Genomic DNA, 27,057 nt, shown 5'->3' with positions numbered 1-27,057 from the left:
ATTCAGTCAAATGAAGAGAGAGGCCTGTATTTTTTAAATATATATTCTCAAACATGCAGCAATTAAAACAAAACAGAAGTCTTGTTCTGAAGCTGTCAGGAGCTATCTGTGCATAAAATTGCAGCTTACTCTGCATGTTGGCCTCGTGCCTAGTCTTGGTTAGTCTATAGTTAAAGATTAATGGCCTCTTGGTGAGTCAGCAAAAAAAAAAAAAAAAGAAAGAAAGAAAGAAGGAAGGCAGCCGGAGGAAAAAGCGAGTCATCGGAGAAAGAGACGGTCGAGTCTTAAAAAGCAGCAGTGGAGAAGGAGGATCTGTGCATAAGTTTGCAGAGGTGCAGAGTGAATTAAGTTTACAAAGTGTGTAGCTATGTGTGTGTGTTCAGGTTTGTGAGCAAACACCATGAAGTTTATGTGTGTTGTACAATATGCAAGATACTATTACTCATAATGCATGTGTTTAACTGAGACTTAATCGTGTGTTTAGTTGGTTTTGTCGTCAGGAAGCTGCAACACAGAATTTAAAAACGTGAGTGAGTTCAGGGTTAATAATTTCTTACAGGCCACTGGTCTCGTGCTGCCTTCAGGGGCCGCTCTTACACTTGAGGACTGAACGTGAAGAGAACTATTTGTCACAGTCAAATTTAACATTGTGGTTGGAAATAATGTAAAATAAAAATACAAAATAAACTCAGATGTTTCAATTCTGTTTGTTTAACAAAGTTTAAATGTTGTAAAATTGTGTTTTTTAATGTGAAAGTTTGCAGTTTGTGTTTTTTAAAGATGTATTTTTCTGTCATCTCTACTAAATGTAGGTCATCAGACAAACCAGTGGTGTTTATTTAATGTTTGTTAAAAAAAAAAGAAGAAAAAAAAGAGGAAAGAAGAAGTGGAAGTTTCGCTGTGACAGGTTCAGGAGGAAGAGGCGGAAAAACGTGAATGAAGGGTTTCCTTATTTGGTGCTGGGCCTCGTCTTTCCGTTCACGTCCTCCCCCATCATCCTCCTCCTCCTCCTCTTTCTGAGTCATCTGTCCCTTTAAAATGCTGCGTTCAGGGGCTCACGGCAGCTTTTCACAGGGACTGACTTCTAGATATTTCCAATGTGGATGTACTGATGTTTGTGGGATGTTGCTTTCATGTTTAAATCCTGTTTTTTTTTTTCAATCGTCAACGTTTATTTTGGGGGAAATAAGTCGTTAATCAGAATAATCAGACCTTGGCCTCTGTTAACAGAATAATCTTGTCTTGGTTTTCCTCTGTTTCCATGTAGGTTAAAAAGGTTAAAGGTCCAACCACTGCTACTACAGTGCCAGGGCCTTAGAAGCTGTTAGTTAATCCAGTTTTATCTCTGCTCCCCTCAAAAAGGCCTTTGATTGTCTGTAAATGTAACATGGTTTGTGGTCTGTCAAACTAATATACAGCTGTGAATAAAATCTTCAATACTGAAATTATGGCCTCCAATATCTATTACATTTATTAGTACCAGTAAAAACTACTTGTTTTTTCAGAAAATCTCCTTAATACTAATATTTTTATACACACTTTGATAGTTTAGAAGTCCAACAGGCTGGTAATTAATGGTTTAATATCATTATGTTTGTAATGTAGTGTTTTAAAATCAAATCGTATGTGAAATATATGTAATGTTTAAAGTGTTAAAGGGACGGGGCGGTGCGTGGCGCAGTGGGTAGAGCGGCCGCCCCATGTTGAAGCTACAGTCCTCGCGGCAGGCGTCCCCGGTTCGAATCCCGCGTCGGGCAGACCTTTCCTGCGTGTCATTCCCCCTCTCTCTGCCTCCCCATTTCCTGTCTATCTCTACTGTCATCACTATCAAATAAAGGCAAAAAGCCGAAAAATATACTTAAAAAAAAAAAAAAAAAAAAGTGTTAAAGGGACAACGAGGAGTTTCTATTTGGTTATAAAAAAAAGTCTCACGTTAATGTGGATGAATCTACACTACCCACACTTGTTAATGGCTCCATTTTAAATAAATATATCATTTTGTCTCTATCGTTATTTTGTTATTATTAGTGGTGGCGGAGATGCTGGTCAAGCCGACCAGCTTTCTTTACTTTCGGTTTCGTGGCGAGTCATGAGAATAAGGCCGCCGAATCGCCGTTTATGGTCGGAACTACGACGGTATGTGATCGTCTTCGAACCTCTGACTTTAATTCTTGATGAATGAAAACATGAGTCCGTCTTGCGCCGGTCAAAGAATTTCACGGTGCGCGCGGAGACTCATAAATGTAGTGTGAAAAAGCTTAGCTTTTCCAAAACTCCTCGTTGTCCCTTTAAGTAACATAAAATTTGAATACACAAGTACAACATTTAAAAAAATGTATTTCAGTGCATTATTTGAGTATTTACTCAAATAACAACTGTTTCTGGTGTTATTGTGAACTGCACCAGTGAATGAAAGTGTCAGTTTTAGTTTGAGCATTAATAATATTTCTAATGTTGTCACTCATAAGAGACATAAGAGTGACCATCACTATTATCATGAGATGGCTGGGTTTTAAACAATAAAAAACAATAATCAAGTAAAGGGAGTCAATACATTTTTATATACCAAGTTTAAGAGTTTCATCAGGTTGGTGTATACTTACTCAACATAAAAAAGTCACAGTATTGTTCATATGGATGCATGAGATCTGACCCTTTAATGCTAACGTTCATGATGCTAATGAATTGAGACAGGAAAAATAAGATTAAATAATCTAATAAAACATTAATTTAGAACAAATGAGCTCATTACAGATTCAAAACTGAGCCACATTTTCACACCAGGGCCCTCCAGGACACCAGGACCATGAGCTGAAGGCTGCACTGCACATTACAGCACATTTACAACCATTTCTCGATGAATCCTCGTACATACACTTGTAGTTATTCATAATCCATCTTTGGTTCCAATCAAATCCATAAATTCCTGATCGCAACCGCTCATGTGTGCTCGGTAAATCGTTGTTGGGTATTTTTCTCTGTAGTTAGTTAGGAGGTTAGGTAGTTAGGGTGTAGTTACATAGATAGTTAGTCAGGGTGTTAGTTAGATAGTTAGGAGGTTAGTTAGTTAGTTAGCAGGTTAGATGGGTACTGTAGGTAGTTAGGAGGTGAGGTCAATTAGTTAGGTAGGTAGGAGGTTAGTTAGATAGGTGGTTAGTTAGACAGGTAGGTAGGTAGTTAGTTAGGAGGTTAGTTAGATAGGAGGTTAGTAGTTAGTTAGAGGAGGTCAGTTAAGTAGTTAGGAGGTCATTTAGTTAGTTAGTTAGGAGGTAATTTAGTTACTTGGTTAGTTGGGAGGTCAGTTAGGAGGGTAGTTAGTTTGGTGGTCAGTTAGATAGTTAGTTAGGATGAGATTAGTGAGGTAGTTAACTAAAACTGGAGCTCTGTGGCTCACCAGGACTATGAGCTGGAGGCTGCACTGCACATTACATTACTGCAAATTTATCACCATTTCTCGATGAATCATCGTACATAAACTAGTAGTTATTCATAATCCAGTTTTTGGTTCCAATCAAATCCATAAAATCCCGATCGATTCATTCTTTATAACCACTTTGCAACCGCTCACATGTGATCAGTAAATCGTTGTTGGGTGTTTTTCTCCGAGCCGCCCCTGAACTCAGCTGTATTTTTCTCTGTAGTTAGTTAGGAGGTTAGTTAGGTAGGTAGATAGTTAGGAGGTTAGGTAGTTAGGGGCTTAGTTAGTTAGGTAGGTAGTTAGTTAGGAGGTTAGATAGGTATTGTAGGTAGTTAGGAGGTGAGGTCAGTTAGTTAGGTAGGTAGGTAGGAGGTTAGTTAGACAGTTAGGAGGTTAGTTAGTTAGGTGGGTAGTTAGTTAGGAGGTTAGGTAGATTGGTGGTTAGTTAGACAGTTAGATAGGAGGTTAGTAGTTAGTAAGTAGTGGTGGAGCTCTGTGGCTCACCAGGACTATGAGCTGGAGGCTGCACTGCACATTACCACAAATTTATAACAATTTCTCGATTAATCCTTGTACATAAACTAGTAATTATTCATAATCCAGCTTTTGGTCAATCAAATCCATTAAAACCCGATTGATTCATTCTTTATAACCACTTTGCAACCGCTCACGTCTGCTCGGTAAGTCGCTGTTGGGTATTTTTCTGTAGTAAAAATTTTTCTCTAGGAGGTTAGTTAGGTAGGTAGATAATTAGGAGGTTAGATACTGTAGGTAGGCTAGTTAGGAGGTGTAGTTAGTTAGACAGTTAGGTAGGACGTTAGTTAGATAGTTAGGAGGTCAGTTAAGTAGTTAGGAGGTCATTTAGTTAGTTACTTGGTTAGTTGGGAGGTCAGTTAGGAGGGTAGTTAGTTTGGTGGTCAGTTAGATAGTTAGTTAGGATGAGATTAGTGAGGTAATTAACTAAAACTGGAGCTCTGTGGCTCACCAGGACTATGATCTGGAAGGCTGCACTGCACATTACCGCAAATTTATAACCATTTCTCGATGAATCAAATGGATTTGATTGGTTCCAATCAAATTTGGTTCCAATCAAATCCATAAAATCCCGATCGATTCATTCGTTACAACCACTTTGCAACCGCTCACGTGTGCTCGGTGAATCGTTGTTGGGTGTTTTTCTCCGAGCCGCCCCTGAACGCACCGCCGGAACAGACCGCCGCACATTCGCTGCCCCGTGAGTGGCGCAGGCGGAGGCTTGATCACCGGCCGAACGGACCAATCAGCGGCCGCGCTGCTGCTCCGTAGCCGAGCGGACCAATCAGCGGCCACCTCTGCCGCTCCGGAGCTCCGCCCCCCTCCTCCGCCGCTGAGGACCGACGACTGGCTGAACATTCCTCATATTCCTGGGCTTCGACAGCGGAGGAACGCGGCGTCAAGAACCAGAACCAGCAGCCCCCGAAAACACGACGGTTTTCTCCGGCTCATGACACTTTCCAAGGACACGTAAGGTTGTTATTTTTTAAATGATCTATCATCAACTTTATTATGATTCTCTGAATATTTCCTTGTTCAACTTGGTGTTTGTTAACCCGGCTCAGTGAAGTCAAGGCAGGGGTGAGTGGGGGTTGTTGTTGATGATCTGAGGAGGGGGGGTTTCTCCTCGGTTAAATAAGTAAAATAAAGGTGAATAATTATTGTATTGTTTTTATTGATTTAAAGAAAAATAATCGCACCAATAAGTTGTTTACTCGTAGATATGACTAAATAACAACAAGCAGCTTTAATTTCCTCGTTCAGGGGTCAAACTCTTATCAAATCAAAGGTTTAGTGTTTTATAAGAAGAAGGAGGTTTGTTTGTAACATGGTGTTTAATGTGTGTGTGGATGAGTGAGGCGTTTGAGGCTGCAGAGTTGTCTCACACTGAGTCATGACAGCTGAAATATTCTCTTGTCATATGTCTGAAATGAAAAAAGAAACCCAACAACACACACCTAGTATAAGCCTACTCATGCAGTTTTAGTGTGTAACTCTATTTCTAATATCAGGACGACTTTGTGTTTTGTAGTTTTTTTTGCCCAGGAAGTGAAAGTGGATGGAAAAGTGAAGTAGCCATGTTTGCAGGCTCGGTGCTCTTACATAAACTGGATGCAGGTTTTACTACACAGGTTGCAGGGATCACACACACACACACACACACACACACACACACACACACACACACACACACACACACACACACACACACACACACACAAACACACTGTAAAAAGTTAGTTTCTCATTTATAACCAGTGTAGCAGAGACAGAGAGTCTCCGATCGGTGTCTGTCAGAGCTGAAACGATCAATCAATGAGTCAATTAATCAACTTGTGCAAAATGAAATGGCAAAATTCTGATTATAAGTGGTTTATGATGTGTTTATAAAAAGCAAAACGATGAAATTTTCAATTTGTTGATGTGTTTGTGTGTGTGTGTGTCTCTGTTTTAGCTGGAGGCTGCTCTCCAGTGATCAATATTAAAGTACCAATACATATACACATTGTAGGCTACAGTCGACACCTGCACACACACAGTTGTATCAAACCCATGAAACAGTATTTTTGGTATTATTGATTAGTCTACTAGGACTACTTAATTAATTGGTTGTAGGGCTGATACCAATGTGGGAGAGTAAAATATATACAGATAACCAGTTAATAAATGATACATAAACACATATTTTCTGCAGTAATCCCTCAATTTTGGTTCAAATACTTGTTGCAAATCTGTAGAGGGAAAAAATAATAATGAACTGATTGATTATGGATTATTCCAATTGTCCTCAGTGCAGCGCTGCAGGAAACTCATGGAAAATGTAAATAAAATTAATTGAAATCAGTAGAAAAAAGTGAAAAGTGTCTAATTAATAATGACTCACTGTCACAGTCCGACAGTATTGTGATTGATCAAGCTCAATGATCGATCTGGTGATTAAAGGGATAGTTCAGCATTTTGGCAAATTGGCCCGTTGCCATAATCTCTATAGTCATAGCAGTAGGTTCGTTACCTTTAATTGTTGGTGCAAGCTATTTTTAGAACGGCGGAGCAGAGCCGCGAGCTGCTCAGAGCTACGCTACGGAGGCTAATGGGATTTCTTGGTTTCCCTCCTCAAACTCATCAAATGCACAATCCAACAACTCCAAAACGCTCTGGTGGACAAGTTGTGACCTGCACATTCACCACGCTATGAGATAATAACACAACGTTACCAGACAGAGTTGTTTTAGAGGGAAATACAGAGACTGTTGATGAAAAACTGCTCCCGACGGGAACGCGCATCAGCGGTTTTGCATGAATTTCCCTCTAAAACAACTCTGTCTGGTAACGTTTCATTATTATCTCATAGCGTGGTGAATGTGCAGGTCACAACTTGTCCACCAGAGCGTTTTGGAGTTGTTGGATTGTGTATTTGATGAGTTTGATGAGGGAAACCAAGAAATCCCATGAGCCTCCGTAGCGTAGCTCTGAGCAGCTCACGGCTCTGCTCCGCCGTTCTAAAAACAGCTTGCACCGACAATTAAAGGTAAAATGTTAAACTATCCCTTTAATCGATCAGGTTTTTTATTGGTTTTGTCTCTAAACTCTTCGATCTTTTTGTGTTTTATCACAACATAACTAATGAACTCTTCATCTCTCTCTCTCTGCTGCTGAAGGTCGATGTTGGGTCGCGGTGTGAAGCGAAAGTGGAGCTGTCTGGAGGAGCTGGAGGCTGAGGAGCTTCCCGCTGCCGCCGCCGCCGCCGCTGCCGCCCCGGGCGAGAAGGAGCAGAATGGGGAGGAGGTCCGAGAGCAGGAGGAGGAGGAGCAGGAGGAGCAGGACGGCAGCGGGTTCCTCGCGGCTCCGTCCAGGTGTGAGATGAGCCACCACCTGCAGCAGCGGCAGCGGGTCCTGGGTCTGTGTCTGGAGAAGCTGCAGCGCTACCAGGCCGGCGTGGAGCTGAGCCTCCGCCGCTCGGTGCTGCTCATCAACACGCTGCGCCGGATCCACGAGGACATGAGGAGCAGCGACGGCGGCGCCGCGGCGACCTGCGGCCCCGGCGGCGGCGTGCTCCTCAACGGCGTTCACCCCGACTCCCGTCTGCTCCGGGACGACTTCAGGGATGACATGCCGGTCACGTGCCCCGGCTGTGCGGACGGCGACGGCGACGGTTTGACTCTGTCGCCGCCGCTGTCGCCGCCAGAGTTCCCGTCTCAGGAGACGCCGACGACGCCGATAACGCCGACGCCGGAGCAGCAGAAACCGCCGCTCGCTGCCGCCACGGCGACCACTTTTAGCGATGCAGTAAACGCCATGGGCTACCTCAGCGACCTCGCCCTGGACGACATCTTCGAGGACATTGACACGTCGATGTACGAGACGTCCGACCTGCCGCCGTCGCCGTGGGCGCCGTCGGGCTCGCTGTGGCCCGCCGGCGTCAGCGTCTCGCTCTGGACGGACGAGGACGTGAAGATGCGTCCGCCGCCCGGCCACGGCCACGGCTCGCCGGCGACGCTCCAGTCGTGTCTCATGGACCTGAACGAGCTCGACCACATCATGGAGATTCTGGTGAAGTCCTGATCGGTCGCACAAGACGTTTATTTTATTTTATTTTTTTACTGCACTTGGTTCAACGAGGATCTGGATTCAGAGTCGGAGTCGGAGCAAAGACAAAGTTTAAGGCCGAAGAACTTTGATATTTTAAGGCTCCATCTGACTAAAATCATTTGATTTTAAACAGAATACAACACTAATTCTTACCTCATTGAGAAGAAACCACGAAAACATGAAATATTTGTCGTAGTGGAAGAAGAATCCAGCAAAAAAATCTACTTTTGAAACAGTTTTACGTTGGTTTTGTGGTAAGACAATACGACAGGAACAGAGAACAGCAGCAGTTTCAATAATCAATCAATAAGTTGTGTCGTCTGTGAAGAAAAAAATGCAGATTATATCTTTAAAAAACACAAAAGACAAATTGCTGCTTTTCTTTTAATGTTTTTTAATGTATTTTCTAATATTTTAAAGACCAAATCATGAGATTAATTGGCAGATTAATGAATGAATGAATGAATGAATCAACCAATCAATGAGAATATCTGTTTTATCTGCAGTTTTGACTGTGGACGTTCATCACGTAGTAGTAGTAGAAGAACAGGGGGGTTTGGTCTTGAGTCACCTGTGAATGATGTGTAGTAACACAGAGCATCAGTCACGTTGCTTCACTCGGGCGTGTCGCAACAGCAACTCGTCGTGTCGTAACAGACTTCGATAGGACGTCACGACGACTTGACGACATTTCAGTTAAAAAACTGAAAAAAAAAACCTGTTAAAACTTCCCACAAAAAGCAAAAAAAACAAAACAAACAGGTGGAGCCTTAAAGATCTCAGGTGTGTTTCCGGCCTCGGAGTGAATCCACGGCTCAGGAACAGGAGGAACCTGAGCTGCTGGGTTGATTATTAATTGAAATCCCTTCAATTACTTACGAGGTTGTGCTCCGGGAGAGGGCAAAGGCCTGGGTTTCCCTTTTTATTATCACTGCGCTGACCGTGTAGGATCTTTTTTGAAATTACCGGCTTGTGTGGCCACTGAATTATTATTATTATTATTTTTTGTTTTACTGGCCAAAGAAGACAGCTCCAAATCCCCAACGGGACTTGAACACCACACACTCACGTTACGACTGCATGGGACAACATCTAGAGAGAAAACTGTTGAACCTGTTGGAACTGCCTTTTATCTATTATTATTATGTTATTATTATTATTATTATTATTATTATTATTATTTATGAATGAAAAATCAACCACAAACTGCAGCAGATATTTTACTTGTGCTTTTGTTTGTTCTTTATTTTGTTTTTTTGTTTTTTTACGTCGACCCAACAAAAAACACACACACACAACGCAACAGTTATTTTATTTCCTCCTCGGCAGCTTTGTATTTTTTATTTACAGTGAATCCGGCGTGACCTGAACGCAGCACAGAACAATGTATTTCAAAGCAGTAAATGTAAAAAAAAAAAATCCAAGTCTGGTTCTCTCTGACTGAGGACGCAACACTTGCCATGTCCCAAGAATTGTAAACGACAACAGACGCCTATGTATTTCTATTTTTATGGCCTTTGATGGTGTGAGTTTTTACTGCAATGTTGGGATTCTTCTACTTCTACTTCTTCTTTTTCTTCTTTCTATATGTGTTCTTGTCCCTGTCCCATATTGGAAGAAGTCAAAACCCGCGGCTCGACCTTCACTATTATCTGTGGTTTTTACTCCTGTTTCTACCTCCTCTGTTTGTCGTCAGTGAACTTGGACACTCCTGTTTGTTTGAGCCACAGACATTTTCCTTGTTACTGATAGAAAAAAAGAAAACAACACTCACGTCTCCTTTAATTTCATTTAATTTCAATTTTGTTCTTTTTTCTTGATCCAACGGAGCCAAAGCGATCCGTCCTCATCTCCACGTCTCGTCTCTCTTTCTCTCGCTCTGTCTTTCTCGTGTGGACGTGAACGTGCCTTACTACTGATTGAACCCAGGTCGAGGTGTTTGTGTGTTTGTGGCCCAGTTTGAGCTTCACTGATAAGAAAAGAAGAAAGATCGCAAGGTGTTGTTGGTGTTACGTACGTATACAAGCACAGAACCGTCGTCATCGTTTCTTCGTCTTCTCTTGGCCTTTTTTTTTTTTCCTCTTTTCTTCTTGTTCTTCTTTTCCTCTTCTGCGCTCAGTGAACAACCACTGGCATATGAGCTTAATGCATCCTGACAGGCTGACAGTGAACTAGCTGAGGGAGGAGGTGGCAGCAGCCAGAGCCGGGAGGGAAAAAAAAGAGGAGGAGGAGGAGGTGGAGGCAGCAGCAGCAGGAGGAGGAAGAGGAGGAGGAGGGGTGGGAGGAAGCAGCTTGCGTCACTCGTTCAGTAGGAGGAGTTTGTTTTTTCAGAGCTTGTTTTGCCCAGACTCAGACCACGGACCAATCACATGAGGTGTACGAGAGGAGCGCACGGCACGGCTGCTGCTGCTGCTGCTGCTGCTTCAACAACAACTTGTTTTTGCTCCTGTAATGGCTCTGCTGCACAGACATCCACATGTGAAATAATATAACAAACAAGTACAACACCTCCCCTTTTTCTGTCTTTTCTTTTTTCTTTCTCTTGTTTGTTTTTTATCTTCCACTTTTACTACAATCTATCAGACGGGACTGACCGACGACAATAATAAACCAGAAAAAGCTGCAGTGTTATTTATAATTGTATGGAAGAGTGTCTGTCTGTCTGTCTGTCTGTCTGTCTGTCTGTCAGCTGCAGGGTCTATAAAGCACAAACTGTGTTGTTGTTTTTGTTGTATGATGCTGATCCTGATATAAATGTAACTGAAGGATGATAATGATGATGATGATGAGATTGCTGGGTAATAAGATGATAATTGATAATGTAATGTATTTTTTGTGGAATATTTTATAGATTTTATTCAATAATACAAGTTTAAAAAAAAAATCAGTGTGTTTGTGTGTTTTATTCCTGTCTTTAACTGTAAATCAAACCTGGTTACACAACAACACCACACACAGATGTTGACAAAAGATTCATACGCTACGTCGTCCGCAGATCATGAAGCTGATAATTACGGTGCCTTACTACACAGCAGCCATGCATACACAATGAGCTCTTGGTCAATACATGACCGACTGCATGTGGTTTATGGTAGGACTGTTTTTCTCTTTTATGGGCTTTTTACACCCTGAGCGTTGCCTGCAAGGTGGAAACACTCCCCTTAGATTTGACTAATTCTTGCCTCATGTTAAAGTTTCAACATTATATGAATCCTTTTAATGAAAAAATCTATATTATTTGAAAGGTAGAGTGTGCTTTAGGCAGTAAACAGCCTGTAAGTCACAACTCAGGGAAGCAGCGCCCTTTAATTATTTTTCCCCCTCGTGCTGAGGCTGAAGGAGGGGAAATGAAGGACACGCGCGCCCTCTGGTGGCCACGTGGTGGAGAAGCAGATGTGTGCAGATGGGGAGCATGACGTTGCATATTCAGTGTGTGTGTGTGTGTGTGTGTGTGTGTACACAGTAGTGTCTGTTGTTGGTGTTGTTGTAGTTGTTGTTGTCTGGTGTTTCTCAGCTTCATCACTAACAGCTGGCGTCAGATGCAGGAACCGGATCCGTCCTGCTGCACAAAAGACGACATCTGTGCTTTTGGGTAAAAAAATAAAAGAAATACATGAATAAATAAATAAATAAATAAATATAAGAAATAAATAAATACCAGAGGAGGAGGTTGTTGTGTAGTTGTTGTGGAGAAGGTTTCTGAGGATGTGTCACTGGGTTCAATGGAAACGATCCCAGTCACGTAAGAGAGCAGCAGGTTTCATCTGCACCTCCACATGTGAAGTGAACACTCAGGATCATCAGACAAATTAAAGAGAGAAAGAAAAAAACATATCAATTGAGACATTTCCAACTTATATTAAAAATCCTCAACCTGAGAGTGAACAGTCAGAGAAACACTGCAGTAGAAACAATCAAATAAAAAAACACTTAGTCAAACTTGGACTTGGAGTTTTTGTTTCAGTGTCAGTTTTGCTTTAACAACAAAAACAAAAAACTCCTCAAATGGATTAAATCTGATTAAATGTCAATCAATGAAACTGAAATGGTGTTTTCTGTTCCCTTTTTCTTATTGGTTTTTGCAGATGTATACAAATTGTATTAAAACATTTACATAGAGTTAAACTTCAACTTCAACTTCAAACAACTTTATTAATCCCACCAGGGGCAATTGATTTCAGCAGCTTGCACAGTCCACAAAAACACAGTACACACAATAATATAAAAGATAAGGTAAATAAATAGAATAGGATGCAGAAGTAAGTGGAATATTTGTGTTAATATAAGTCTTAAATAGTTCTATCTTCCGACAGCAATCACTTATATAGAGTGTTTGGTCTGAAACACGGGTCTGTCAGTCACTCTGCTCTGCTGTAAGCCGAGGAGAAAACTTTCCTTGTATCCTACAACCTTTATCCAATGAGGAGAGAGAACGGCATAAAGGGGCGGTCCTCTCTGTGTGTGCAGCCAAGGGATGCGCGTGAATGTGGTGACGTAGGGATTCGGTTTTCTCAAGCGTCATGTAAACGTACTGAGTGAGAGTGTGAGACAGATGCAGAAAGTGATGCAGAGAGTGAGACAATATATAAGACAGAGTGAGAGAACAAGACAGAAACAGAGACAGAGAGTGAGACAGAAACAGAGACAGAGTGAAACAGAGTGAGACAGTTGCAGTGGACGTTGTTGTGAGAGAATCTGTAGCAGGAATCCAGGGAGTGGTCTGAGACATGAGGAGGAGCAACACGTGAAGGAGGAAGAAGAAAGACTGCTGCTATTTAAACATGTGAAGAGAGCAGATCTATCTATCTATCTATCTATCTATCTATCTATCTATCTATCTATCTATCTATCTATCTATCTATCTATCTATCTATCTATCTATCTATCTATCTATCTATCTATCTATCTATCTATCTGTCTATCTATCTATCTATCTATCTATCCATCTATCCATCTGCAGTGCATTAGTCTGGGTTTAATGTTTCTCTGCAGCTGAGCTTTGGCTCAGGAAGCCTCCGTCTACCAGGCTGACTCAGCACACACACACACACACACACACACACACACACACACACACACTGAACAAACATCCTCTGCTGTAGCTAAACAATGGCGTGGACTAACTGGATGGATGGACAGAGACGGATCCACTGGAGAAAATAAAACAAACATATTTTTTTTACAGTAAATTAAAACGCGCATGTTTCTGTTTTTCATCCATAATAATCACATTTATTGATATTACAGTAATGAGGTCAGTTAGTATATTATATCTTTCTCTTTATGCATCGATAATAAAACTTTCAGCTGCAGGATGAGCGGACAGCAGCAGCCACGGCTTTCTGTTTGGTTACCATAGCAACATGTTGTTTTCCCCACATGAAATTACTGAAATGTTGGGGGAAAAAACTGGTGGAAAAACTAATCAACACCGAGACAGAAAAATGTTTTAGTGTGTTTACTGGTGTGAGATCTGTCTCTATGTGTGAAGTTATACAAGTTGTGGGAGCTGATAACTGATAAATAATGATAATAATTATTAATATTTTCTATATATTATTATATATATTTGTATACAGTATAATCGTGTTTGTGCATAATAAAGTGCATAGAAATGGTAAAACAACAGAACAACAGCATTCAAAACAATTAAACCAAATAATATTACGTTTTAAATATTATATATTAATATAAAGCAGTGCTGCAGCTGAGAGACTCAACTTCAGTATTTAGATCCTGGTTCACACTGTGTTGGACAAAACCCCCAGGCCCCCAATTGATTTAAAGGGATAGTTAAACATTTTGGCAAATTGGCCCATTGCCATAATCCCTATAGTCATAGCAGTAGGTTCGTTACCTTTAATTGTCGGTGCAAGCTATTTTTAGAACGGCAGAGCAGAGCCGTGAGCTGCTCAGAGCTACGCTACGGAGGCTCATGGGATTTCTTGGTTTCCCTCATCAAACTCATCAAATACACAATCCAACAACTCCAAAACGCTCTGGTGGACAAGTTGTGACCTGCACATTCACCACGCTATGAGATAATAACAGAACGTTACCAGACAGAGTTGTTTTAGAGGGAAATACAGAGACTGCTTGCTGAAAAACTGTCCCTGAAGGCAACGCGCATCAGAGGTTTTGCATGAATTTCCCTCTAAAACAACTCTGTCTGGTAACGTTCTGTTATTATCTCATAGCGTGGTGAATGTGCAGGTCACAACTTGTCCACCAGAGCGTTTTGGAGTTGTTGGATTGTGTATTTGATGAGTTTGATGAGGGAAACCAAGAAATCCCATGAGCCTCTGTAGCGTAGCTCTGAGCAGCTCGCGGCTCTGCTCCGCCGTTCTAAAAAATAGCTTGCACCGACAATTAAAGGTAACGAACCTACTGCTATGACTATAGGGATTATGGCAATGGGCCAATTTGACAAAATGTTGAACTATCCCTTTAAGATAGGGATCACAGTGACCTTGATCTTTTACTAACTTCTTTGCGGCCAAATTCAAGTCAGTTCATCCTTGTATGGTTTTTAAAAAAGGACTGAGTGAGTTACTATAACGTCTCAGCTGTGTGTGATGAAGACAGTGGAAATGTGTCTCAACGACAACAACCCAGAGAGAGAAACACATTCCTCCCCGTCTGATAGATTATCTGTTGAGCGATTCTTCTCAAGCTCCTTCTCCAGACAGCGTGGAGGTTCAGGCGCAGGTCCCAGAGACAGAGACGTGACCTGAGCTCCGGCGTTCAACTCGGCTCGGCTGGTTGGAGGAAATGGATTTGACCCGGCATCATTCATTCTTCACAGGGACACGAATTAACTGCTGGTATGTTGTTTTTCATGAGTGGACACACACTGACTGACTGTAAGATGGACGGACGGATGGAGGGATGGACAGTGTGGAGAGGCGTTCTTGGAAAGGCTGTGACCTTACGACCACGTGGAGATGCTAATTGAGAGGAAGAGGAGGAGGAGGAGGAGGAGGAGGAGGAGGAGGAAGAAGGGGAAGTTTGAGACGAGGTCATTTCCAAACAGCTGCTGCCAAACTTTTATCTCTCCCACTGACTGAAAACTACAGTAACTAACTGTGAGGAATTGTGGGAGTAATCGCATTTTGTTTTAGAAATTACTGTTTTGGCAAACGAGATCATTTTTTTGACAACGCGATGAAAAATATGGCACAACAGTAGTAATTCTATTTTCAACATCACTCCGAATAAAAAAATAAATGAGATAAGAACTAATAATTATCATAATAATCATAATTAAGCATATTCATTGAAAAGTAACAGTTATAACTATTTAATCATGGATTAATAAGCTCATCTATAATATAATGCATATTAACACTCTCACTGACTATTACTTCATGTCTAAATCATTGTAAACATAAGTACAGCATAAATAAATGTTCATCTAAATAGACACTTTTTAAATGATCTTATGAACCACTGACACCTGGTTTGTAGTTGATATAACTCTGAAAAACAATAATGTACCTAACACATTTTAAATGAGTTTAATGATTCAGTTATAAAACATTTACAACTGTTTACAAATTACATACTAAGTATCAATGTAGGAAGAATGCTTTATAAATTATGAATTAGGCATTCATGATTAATGGTGTATAGTTATAAAGTTTTAAGTCTTAATATAACTTTTGCCTGTTATTATATAAAATGCTGCAACCAACAACCAACCAGGATCGAAAAACAAAAACTGTGACTGAAATGACTGTGATGGTGACGAGGCCTGTGTGTCGTTTTCCTCCCTAATTGTTTAACGGACAGTAGCTACAATATTTTCTTTTGCACTTATATAGGAGTGTATGTTACCAATGTATGTTCTGTACATGAGCGTCTGTCAGCGAATACAGATTGTTGCAAAGCGTTTCCCTCCTCCTGTGATTTCATTTATGACAGGAAAAATATGAATGACGTCATCAGCGACTGGTCCACGTCGACTCGACTTTCATAACATTAGAGTCGACTTTAAAAAATCTGAAGTCATGCAACCCCTACTGAAAGAAACAACAATGAAACCTAACAGGTGAGTATCTGGGGTGGAGATGAAAGTGGAGACCAAAGATGGAGGACGGCCAACTGAAGAAATGTAATAAAAGCCACTGAATCACAACATCAACATGATGACAAGCGTCTCAGCTGTCGTGATCTAATCGCAAGATGATCTGCAGTGGATTAAACTATCAAATACGAGATTAATCCATTAATCATATCTGTGACGACGAGGCCTTCTTGGAAAAATCTCTGACCTCCCGTGACCCCGTCGTCGACTCAAAATATAATAATAGGACGTTGGAGAGATGAGATAATTTCTAAACTTGGTCTCTCTCAATCGCAGAGAAACAGATTAAATGTGGAAAAATTACATCTCTTGTCATGTTTGGTGCCTCGTCTGCCATCTATAGTTTTCACTATTAATTAATATGTGATTAATCAATGAGTAATTTAAAGGGATACTTCACCCAAGGCTGGGAGAAGTTTCAGAGCATTTGCAACCGTTATATGGACATGCACTGCTACGCCAAGACCCCCTGTAACTCAGAGAAGCCACGGAGGACTCTGAAACTTCTCCCAGCCCTTAGTCGACATGAGGGTGAGTAGATAATGAGTGAAATTTGAATTTTGGGTGAACTCTCCCTTTAAGTTTATAGAGCGTCAGAAAACAGACTGTGGTCGAGCCGATGGCCCCTCAACAAGAGTGACAGTGCACCACGTGGCTGCTGCTGCTGCTGCTGCTGTTTGCATGGTTCAATCTAATTTTCTCCCAAATGAATTATAAATGTGGGTAATTAAAGGCAGAGTAGAAACTATTAGTCATGTCTGCCACTGGTCGCATGTAGATGAGACACATGCATATGGCAGACGTGAGCTCGCTAACACGCATGGCGGTCCATCATGTGGCCATCACATGACAGAGGGACGGATTTTTGACTCGTATGCTGTGATTAAATTGATTATAGGTATTAGTTATAGGCTTTTCGGTCAAGCATTTCATTTAGATTCAATCCAAATCAATACCACTTTATTTACCCCTGTGCGGATAATTGAATATAGCAGCTCAACGCAGCAGATATACAGAGATATAGGAAGCAGAAGAGCGTAAGAGGAACTTTAATGCCTTGTTTGTTTCCATTAGTTTCGTCCCTACAGTCTATACCCTCCAACACGTCATACTCGTCTTCCTTCTTATCTTTTATCACAGTTTTTTTTATCACTTTGATGCAATTCTCATATCAGAAAAACATCACGCCTTACTGCATGCATTTCTCAGAACAGTTCATGCATTTCTCTTTACATTAACTCACATGTGCAAAAAGAAAGAAATGTGCTCATGTTACCTAATCGAAACCTGCAAAGTTGTTGAATCTTAATCTTAAAAAACTTTGATCAAAACCTCACTTACTGCAAAAAAAAAAGATTTTTAAATGTTCAAACACAAAACTATTCTCCAGTTAAATCAGTGAGATGTTGGAAAAACAACTATATTTCATATTAACCCCTCCCAGCAATGCAAATGTTAACATATGTAGGCCTTTAAAAGACAAGAAAATCTTCAGAATAAGGTTTATCCAAAAAATTACTACTGTGGAAAAAGTGTTTGGCATTTGATGTAAGTACTTGACTGAGTGCGCTTAGATTAGTTTTTACTGTTAAAGTCTTGGTACTTGCAATTTTTGGATTTTGATAAAATGAATTGCATCGTATCAAGTTATTCTATCTGACGAAGATACAAATTGTATTATGCAGATGAGAAATGCACCGACACACTCAGTGGTGAAACATGTGTGGTTGTGATGGGAAAGTCTGAACAAATACAATGAGGAATGCTGATCAGAGCCAGAAAAGTGGCTGAAGGTATAAAGTTGATTATACGAGGATATGATGTTAAGATGATGAATGCAATGATCCATAATTCCTTCAACTTGTTAATTAGCAAAAAAGGGCCTCAGTCAGTGTTGGCAGGCAGGTCGCTCTGCTCTGATTTAAAACCTGTAGCAGGATATTAAACCGCTAAGTGACAGTCGACGGCGGAAGTTCAGGGAGGGAGTCAGTGTGGAACAAGCACATAACATGTTTAGGTGCAGTTAATCGCTCATTAGCAGGTTGTGAAACACACAAAGCCTCTGGCTGCTGTTGAAACCCATGTAACGACTGTTTTGCACTGTTAAAACAACAAAACCAATCTGCAGAGACAATACAACAAACCTCGACTGTAAAAACGAAACACGTCTGGATGTTTGACTTATCTGCGGTTACCTGCCTTCACACGCTGATGCACTGATTGAAGGTGTAACGTCTTTACCATCACTTGTCTCCAGTCCACGTCTGTCACTTTGCAAAATGTTGCTCTTAAAGGGATAGTTCAACATTTTGGCAAATTGGCCCATTGCTATAATCCTTATAGTTTTAGGAGTAGGTTTGTTACCTTTAATTGTCGGTGCAAGCTGTTTTTAGAACGGCAGAGCAGAGCCGCGAGCTGCTCAGAGCTACGCTACGGAGGCTAATGGGATTTCTAGGTTTCCCTCATCAAACTCATCAAATACACAATCCAACAACTCCAAAACACTCTGGTGGACTAGTTGTGACCTGCACATTCACCACGCTATGAGATAATAACAGAACGTTACCAGACAGAGTTGTTTTAGAGGTAAATTCATGCAAAACCGCTGATGTGCGTTCCCGTCGGGGGCAGTTTTTCAGCAAGCAGTCTCTGCATTTACCTCTAAAACAACTCTGTCTGGTAACATTGCGTTATTATCTCATAGCGTGGTGAATGTGCAGGTCACAACTTGTCCACCAGAGCGTTTTGGAGTTGTTAGATTGTGTATTTGATGAGTTTGATGAGTTTGAAACCAAGAAATCTCATGAGCAGCTCGCGGCTCTGCTCCGCCGTTCTAAAAATAGCTTGCACCGACAATTAAAGGTAACAAACCTACGGCTATGACTATAGGGATTATGGCAATGGGCCAATTTGCCAAAATGTTGAACTATCCCTAACTATCTCTTTAAATCTGAAATAAACATGAAGAAAAACAGAAGTCAGAAGTAAACTCAGTGCAACCACATATGGCCTCTGGCTAATGTCCATGCTATATCCATATTACCACATGCATACGTCACGGTTGTCCTTACATTACCCACATACTGATCATGTTTTACTGTCTGTGAGCAACAGGAAATAAAACAAAGAACAAAAAAACCATGTGATGAACATTCACACACAGAAGAGAGATAAATCTGTGTTCTTTTTCTTCTCTCTTTTAAATAATCACTGCAGCTCAGATTATGTAAAGCCACTCAGTCTCTGCACCGTTTTTCAATGATTTGATCTCCTGTGTGTCCACCTTTGGTGAGTTTTCATGCCCATGGAGAATGAAATCATGCTGCATGCATAAAGACCTAATCCATTTCCAACGCTGCTGAGCGGAGAGCGTGACGATCATCAGAATCACCAGCGGAGATATTCAACCCCCCCCTGTTACACAACTCACCACCACCGCTGGCATTTCAACACAGCTGAGACCAATGAGCTTTGGTAAAAAACATGGAACCAGAGGGCTGCAACATGACCGCAATCAACATATCTCAAATGAATGACGATACGTGGGTATGACTAGCATATAAAGATGAGAACATTGGTATTTCATGCTGGTGGGACTGTTTGTGCTGGTGCTTTTCAAACACATTCCAGTTCCATAGTAACTTCGTCCTTTGACACTAAATCCTCCATCTATAAAAAAAAAAGAGTAATGACTAAGATAAAGACACTCGAAAACTCCATCATGCTTGTTCTTGAGGGCGGTGCCAACTGATGGTGACTGTCAATCATAGACTAATGAACTCTCTCTACACCCTATTAGTCCCTATAAAGTTCACTATACAGTATAGTGGATCATATAGTTCACTATCTAGTCAACTGTATGCGACTATATAGTTCGCTATATTGGGACTACATAGTCCCTATAGTCCACTATATGGCACTAAATAGACCTATACATATCCACTGTATGCGACTACATTGTCCATAACTAAATAGACCAGTATATGAGACAATATAGCCTATAGCACTAGAACCGCCAACATTCTAATCCCCCTTAAAACGCCACAGCGGTCTCCCAGACCGTCACGTGTAATTACATTGTTTCCAGTCGCAAACAGTTCTGTAAGTGGAAAAAATAAGATTTAATTTTTAGTAGTGTTAGTCCTTCTTCATATTATGTTGTGTTGGGGTCTTGATTGGATGTGGTTGGGGGGTTAGACTGAGTGATGTTACAGCACCGCTTGTTGCACCTACAGCACACACTTCTGCCTACAGCTGAAAGTGACGCATCTGGACACGTGTGCTGCTTTCATGTCAAGAGACGATGTCGCTGTTCACTGGATTTTTATTTTTTCTAGGTCAGTTTGTTATCAACTCCAGTGTTTTACAGTTGTTCTACCTGGATATTACGTAGTTTAGGCTCCACGCCCACAGAAACCCGTTATTACCGGACTGGACAGCTGCAGCCGAGATAATTAGGCTATTGTTACGTTATAATTCAATAATCATTATAAACGAGAGTGAGTAGGCTATATATATGGCGCTTTATATCTAACACAGACTAATCATGATCTAGTCTGTCCTGAGCCCACAAAATAAAGTTTGTGAAGTGTCTGTGTAACGGAGCTCCGCGCACCTCCGTTACACAGACAGTCCGCGCACCTCCGTTACATCTGCACGGAGCTGACAGCTGACAGATGCATATATCTGACAGATGCAGCTTACAATTTCCTCATCACTACCTGAGCCACCAACCGATCCCCCCTCCCTCACGTCCCGATGAGTCTCCTGGACATATCCTGTATTCTCTGATTTTCCTTTTTCTTTTCTAACCGGCCTGTTTCAGTTATTGCCCATATACACCCGGTGTCTCGTTCGTGCTCTCGCTCTCTCTCTCTCTCTCCTCATATAAAAATAAATATAGCCACATAGGAAAACAATAAGTGAAAAAAAGAAGCGCGATAACGGAAAATGGAAACAATGTAATAATTGCTGTGTGATCACAGCTGGACACAGCGATCTATAACTGCCGTTTATATGCAGCGGTCTGTGGGACCGCTGCTGGCGGTCCGAGGTAGGCTATAATTGCTCAGAAATCGAGTGTGTTTCATTTTAATAAGTTGTAAGCTTCAGAAACCCTTAAACACATATATTTAGGAAAAGTCACGGATTGGAAGACCTGTAGGTTTAATGTAAACAAAGTAATTTACATAAGAAAAACGCAAACGGTCTGTGAGACCGTCTTGGCGGTTCTAGTGATAGTGCGTTCTCTACTCTAGGTACAACGTAGCAGGCAATATAGTCTCCACATAGTCCACTTTATGGAGCTATATGTACCACCATATATTATATTTAAAGGGATACTTCACCCAAAATCGATAATTCACCAATCATCTACTCACCGTCATGCCAAGGAAGGGTTTGGAGAACTTTCAGAGTCACCAAAACGCTTTTGGAGTTCCAGGGGGGGTCCGGCTGGCAATAGATTTTCATATAATGGCGGCGGATAGAGTTCACTTTTGACTTGTCCAAAACACACACTATGAAACATCCAGATACCTCCATACTGCTCGTCCGTACTGACCCAAGTGTCCTGAAGCCGCCACATGCGTGAGATTTGCTGCGAGATGTTAGTTCGTCGTTGTAAACGATTGGATGTATGATTTAAACACGGAAGAACATCTCGCAGCAAATCTTGCACATGCTGTGAGAGCCACTAGTGATTATACTCTATACAGCAGACCCATAGTATCCCACATTGCATGGTCATCATGCATTGCACTGCAAAGAAAACATTGCTGTCAAGGTGATAAAATAAAAGTCTTATTAAAACTGCAGTGAAGCTGAAATTTACACTTACACAGATTCAACTTTGTAAAACAGAGTGTCACATCATCAGCAAAGAATAGCTAATTACCTTGGTTTTTATCTCTGTATTTTTAACATGCTGTGCTGTTTCGTTGTGTCAGTTAAAGTAAAAAAAACAGCCTCCACCTTCATTAGCAGCTCAGTGACACATGAGAACAGCGCTTTGAGCTACATGCTAATGTCAGTTTCAAGGTTAAGAGTCACAGTTTCTCAGAGAGGGAAACACGAACATTTTCACCACATTTAACGGTGACGCATCCAAAAATAGCCGCGGTGTGTTTCTCTCAAAAGATGAAAAGCCAGACAATCCACTCTCTCAATGTTGAGACCTTTCATCTGTAATGAACGTGTTTTTTGTTTTTTTTGCTCTTTGATGCACACAACTGAGGTCAACCATAGTTTTTCCCTCACTCTTTTGAATTAAAATCACACTCTGGTGGCACGTATATCTCGCTTACAGCCTTATCCACACACATTCCTATAGAAACTTAAAGCATAAAGATCCTAATAATAAGCCTGTGGTATGTCTTTGCATGCCTGTGTTGTGTGTTGTGTATGTGAATGTGCATTTACAAGGCAAGGCCTCGGTGTCTTGTGACGCTGTTCCCACTTTGGAATCACCAGGTCTGCTTTTCACACCGTGTTTGTGCGGAACGCTCCGCAGGTCCGATTCCTCTGGGAACTGCAGTGTACTCGTCCTTCTCACCGCGCCGCTCACCTTTCCAGACATTTTCACGGCAGCTTAACTGCAACAGATCGATCGACGCCGCCACTATAAGCTAAAAACACTGTTGTCACCAAAACAGGAAAATATGATGCTATTTTCATGTAGACGTGGAACACGGAAAGTCTGTTTTTAACGCAAATAGTTGTGTTACTTTTACCTGATCTTAATCTTTTACATGATCGAATGACTGGGTTTAACATGATGGTGATGAACATTATCATTTTGTCTTAGCAAAGATTTGTCAACATGTTCAAGTTTGTATGGAAATAATATGCAAGACTTTTTTCTTCCTTTTTGTTTGCTAATTCTGTGATTTTTCATTTATTTTCTCAATAAAAATGTGTTTTGTGCACTTGATTAGATTAAAAGAACTGACTTTTAGCTTCAAATACACAAAAACATAAAATTTTGCAGAGTACCTAAATACATGATGATTCTAATTCAAATGTTTCCTCTCTTTTAGCCCAGTGTTTGGTCTCCACCAGCTCCTAAAAGAGAAATATTTGGCTCATTAGCTGCTAAATGTTGCTCTCTGTTCACTAGCTTATCTCTGGCTATGGCTATTTGCTGCTGTAAGGAGGAAATAGAGGATTTTACATTGAAAACAGAACTGAATTGTTATGTAAAATATTGGTTTTAGTTGTTTTTTGATGTATATATCGGCACTTGGAAACCATTGTGGTAGTTGTGGCCCTTCTTACCCTGTGACTGTGCACACTCACTGACAAATTCTATTAGGTTCGGATGTGGCTGTAAACACAGTGACTTAAAGTACAGTAATGCAAACAGGATGCAACTGATCAATGGGCCTAAATTCAATGTCACACAAATATTAGTGCCTTCCAACAAAGCACAGAGGAGTTTCCACAAACAGTCCAGCTAATCACAGTCAAGTCTTGTATGTGGACTTTAACCTGCTATGAAATTAAATATACAGTAAATTAAAAGTAAGTGAGATGTTGGATGTTCTATTTATGGGGATGTATAGATGAAAAAAGGTTTAATAAGTTATAAATAGCTCAAACTAAACCAGCGGCTAAAACAGTTTGATGTCTGAAGACCAGCCCTTAGCACACAGGTAAAATCAAAGTTTTTAAAAACCTTCCTGGAGGATATTTGAAAGTGACAGTGTGACTGTAAACTATTAAAGCAGCTTTTATGTTTACTGAAATAAGTGTCTATAAAAACAATTAATATTGATTATATTGTTTGCCAGACTGAGAGGTTTGACTTGTGCTGTTGTTGTTGAATTACAAAGAGTCAAACCATACATTTACTCTGCCATATTTGCCGATTATCTTCATGAAACATTGAACAGTAGGCTATTATAGACAGTTGCATGCAAACATTTTTGCACCTCATGCCATCGAGTTTAAAAATGACACAGACTCTGAAGCAGACGGACAATAAAACTTCATGAAGGTCACAGTCTGACATGTTACCTGAGACGGATAAACAACAGACCTCAGAGCAGCAGAATCCGTCTCCTTCTGAGTCTTTGGACCTGATGTCTGCGTTGTTCTGACTCGTATCGTTTCATCTTCTCGCCTTCTCGTGTTACACACTTTCTCACCACCAGTGCTTCACAAATCTAATTTCACACATATATGATCAGGAAAAATAAAAAAGAACAGGAAGCATGAACGTGGTGTTTGGGACAAGTGGCGGAGAGGAAACAGCCCACTGAGCCTGTGGGCCAGTGGTTTTTTTTTCTCCGTCTCTGTGGATAGAAATTGATTTAGGTTTGGAAATGTTTTTTTGAACTTGAGCCAGGACTAAATGCTGTGTCACTTTGGCTGCTCAAAGCCAAGAATAAGAGGAAGAAGAAGATGAAAAAAAAGAGAAAAGATGTAAAGAGATTATCTCATCTGTCTGGACCAGTCCAGACTTGAATGCAGATTCTGGGAAAGAACGTTTTATAGAATCACAAAGGCTGAAAAAAAAGGGGAAACTTGATCTTTAAATGAATTTAAATGAAGTTTAAATGCGACGTCTAATGAGGTAAACTAACTAATTATTTCCTCGAAATTAAATGAGTCTTCAGTTTGTTTTATCAGATTGAATCGCTGCACAACCGAGTGGAGGAACGAGACGTCAACTGACCAGAGTTTGAGAATGTGGCTAAAAATATTTGTCCTGATACCTGATGATGTTATTTCTGTGTGTGTGTGTGCTGCTGCTGCTGCAGTGGGACACACCCATCCTCCACATCACTCACTTGTGTTTTTATACCTGCTCTGTACACACACATGTATATAGCCTAAACATTGTGCACAGAGCAGGAAACAACACAAACACAAGTCCGAGACGACAGAGGCCACCTGATACCTGGCTGCGCTTCCTTCCTGTCACCGCGATGCTGCTGCTGCTGCCGTGCAATTTTGTGGTATTGATCTGTGTGCTCGCTCCAGTGGGGCTAATGCACTGCAAGCTTCACTCTCAGGTCCAAATATCACTTAGCACTGACCATCAAACACAACACAGGAGGTGGAGGGTGGAGGCTGTGATGATTTGCTCAGATTTGTGGGATATCGGTCGACGTGCAGGAAAAAAACGTCCTCATAGATTTTCTAATAAACCCTGATGCTGACGGAGGGGATGTGTGCAAAACAGCCACTTGGCCTGTTGAAGGAATCATCCACCTTAAATCAATGTTAACACTGCAGCTGCAGCCATGACACTGAGTGTTTCTCACTTCTTTTAAAGTTTGGACACTGGTGCATGTTGTAGGCCCTATGTTAGTGTTTATACAGTTAATTATCTATATAAGCCTACTTATATTAATACTTATAATACATATAATTACATAAATACACATTTAGAAGTTTACATTTTTACATTTGTGTCTTTAAAAAACAGATAGCCTAGCTAACATCCTGAATCTAGGTTCCTCATAAGCCTTGGCTTCTTACCTATCCTTTTCGTATGTCTGTCATTCATACGAAATAAAAACAATCAATCAATCAATCTAACACTTCAGCTCATCTCGCCTGTGATTGGTTAGATTGTCGTCATGTGACTTAGAAACAGAATTTGTTTTGGTTGGGAAGTAGCCTAACGCATAAAACTTCCAACACATTTACCTCAGAAGTTTGAATCGAGAATTACATCACATCCGAATTAGAAGTTGGTAACAAGTTGGAAAATCAATTCCTTTTGTTAGCTAATGTTGTTGTTAGCATTGTCAGCTAACACCAGCCGATAAAAACTAGACTACGTGACAGTTTGTGTATGACACAATGTCAATTATGATACTAATAAAGTCTGTTTGACTAATTTTATTACATAAAAACAAGACTAAGTCGGGGGGTAAACACTGTAATGTTCAACTTTCTACTCATTGTTGATGTATGGAGCGGCCATCTTGGATGTTGAGCTAAGGGTTAGGCTACTAAATGTTGCATTCAAGTAGAAACAGGAAATTTGAATTTCCAAGTTCCCTGTCGGCTCCGCCATCAGAAACTCAGATGAACTTCAGTAACCATGGATGAGGCTGGAACAAATGATCATTTTCAATATCAGTTCATCGACAGATTATTTTACGCTCACAGAAACGATTTTAGAAAATGACCAGTTTTTTTTTGACTGCTTATTTTATTAGGCTATCAGTTAACCTGCAGTTTCTAAGTTGACAGCTCAAACCGACTTCTTTAAAACTCTTATTCTGTCCAAAACCACAAAATATTAACTTTATAAATAACATAAAAACAGAGGAAACTGAACAGACTGATGTCTTTTTTTTTTTTTGTGGCCCATATTTGTTCTGTTCCCACATTGGTATCTATCTATAATTCATAACGCTCCATTTTTCAACCACTTTTCTTGACTTTTTGCCATGTGAACACAAACAAACTCACTGTTGGTGCTTTTAGCTACATGTGGTCACAGTGCAGAGACATGGACGCCTCGCACTGTAAAAGTTAACGGGCTACACGATGACTGTAGCCGTGACAACACCACCACCAAAGTGTGACCAAAGAGAGTTTCCCCACAGAGCGAATCATGACTCACTCACACTCGGCTTTATCTTCACAGAATCTGCCTTTTTGTCTGTGGCCGCGATGGAACCAAAGATTTTTTTCATTTATCAAATCAATCTGCGGTTTTAGCATCAGTTTCCCATTCTAGATGGAGACGTATTCAAATGTCCAAATAACGACTCCAAAAAAGCAGCTGATCATCAAATTCAGAGCTGGAATCGTAGAATATTTGGATTTGGATGTTTTGCGAGACAGCCTATAAGTAAATAGGCAAAAAAAATATTTCAATAGAAATCACTATGAAACTTTCCCAGTTTGTTATGTACATAAAAACTAAGAAAAAATGTATTGCAAGTTTTCTGAATTTGGATGATGC

General features: G+C 40.7%; 1 protein-coding gene across 1 annotated transcript; it reads left to right on the top strand.

Moving 5' to 3' along the window:
• Positions 1–4,787: 4,787 nt before the first annotated feature.
• Positions 4,788–8,800, top strand: LOC146963301 (uncharacterized). Its single transcript, XM_085767918.1, has 2 exons — positions 4,788–4,926; positions 7,111–8,800. The coding sequence occupies exon 2, from the start codon at positions 7,115–7,117 to the stop codon at positions 8,012–8,014; it is 900 nt and encodes a 299-aa protein (XP_085624044.1). The 5' UTR covers positions 4,788–4,926; positions 7,111–7,114; the 3' UTR covers positions 8,015–8,800.
• Positions 8,801–27,057: the final 18,257 nt, after the last annotated feature.

The sequence above is a fragment of the Trachurus japonicus genome, chromosome 22, assembly GCF_045865225.1.
Source record: "Trachurus japonicus isolate A0001 chromosome 22, Traja_1.0".
Taxonomy (NCBI): domain Eukaryota; kingdom Metazoa; phylum Chordata; class Actinopteri; order Carangiformes; family Carangidae; genus Trachurus; species Trachurus japonicus.
Note: the sequence above shows the minus strand (reverse complement) of the source record. Positions and strands in the feature narration are given on the sequence as shown.

Coding starts and splice junctions, on each gene's coding strand:
- LOC146963301 (XM_085767918.1), top strand. CDS start 7,115: ATGTTGGGTCGCGGTGTGAAGCGAAAGTGGAGCTGTCTGGAGGAGCTG.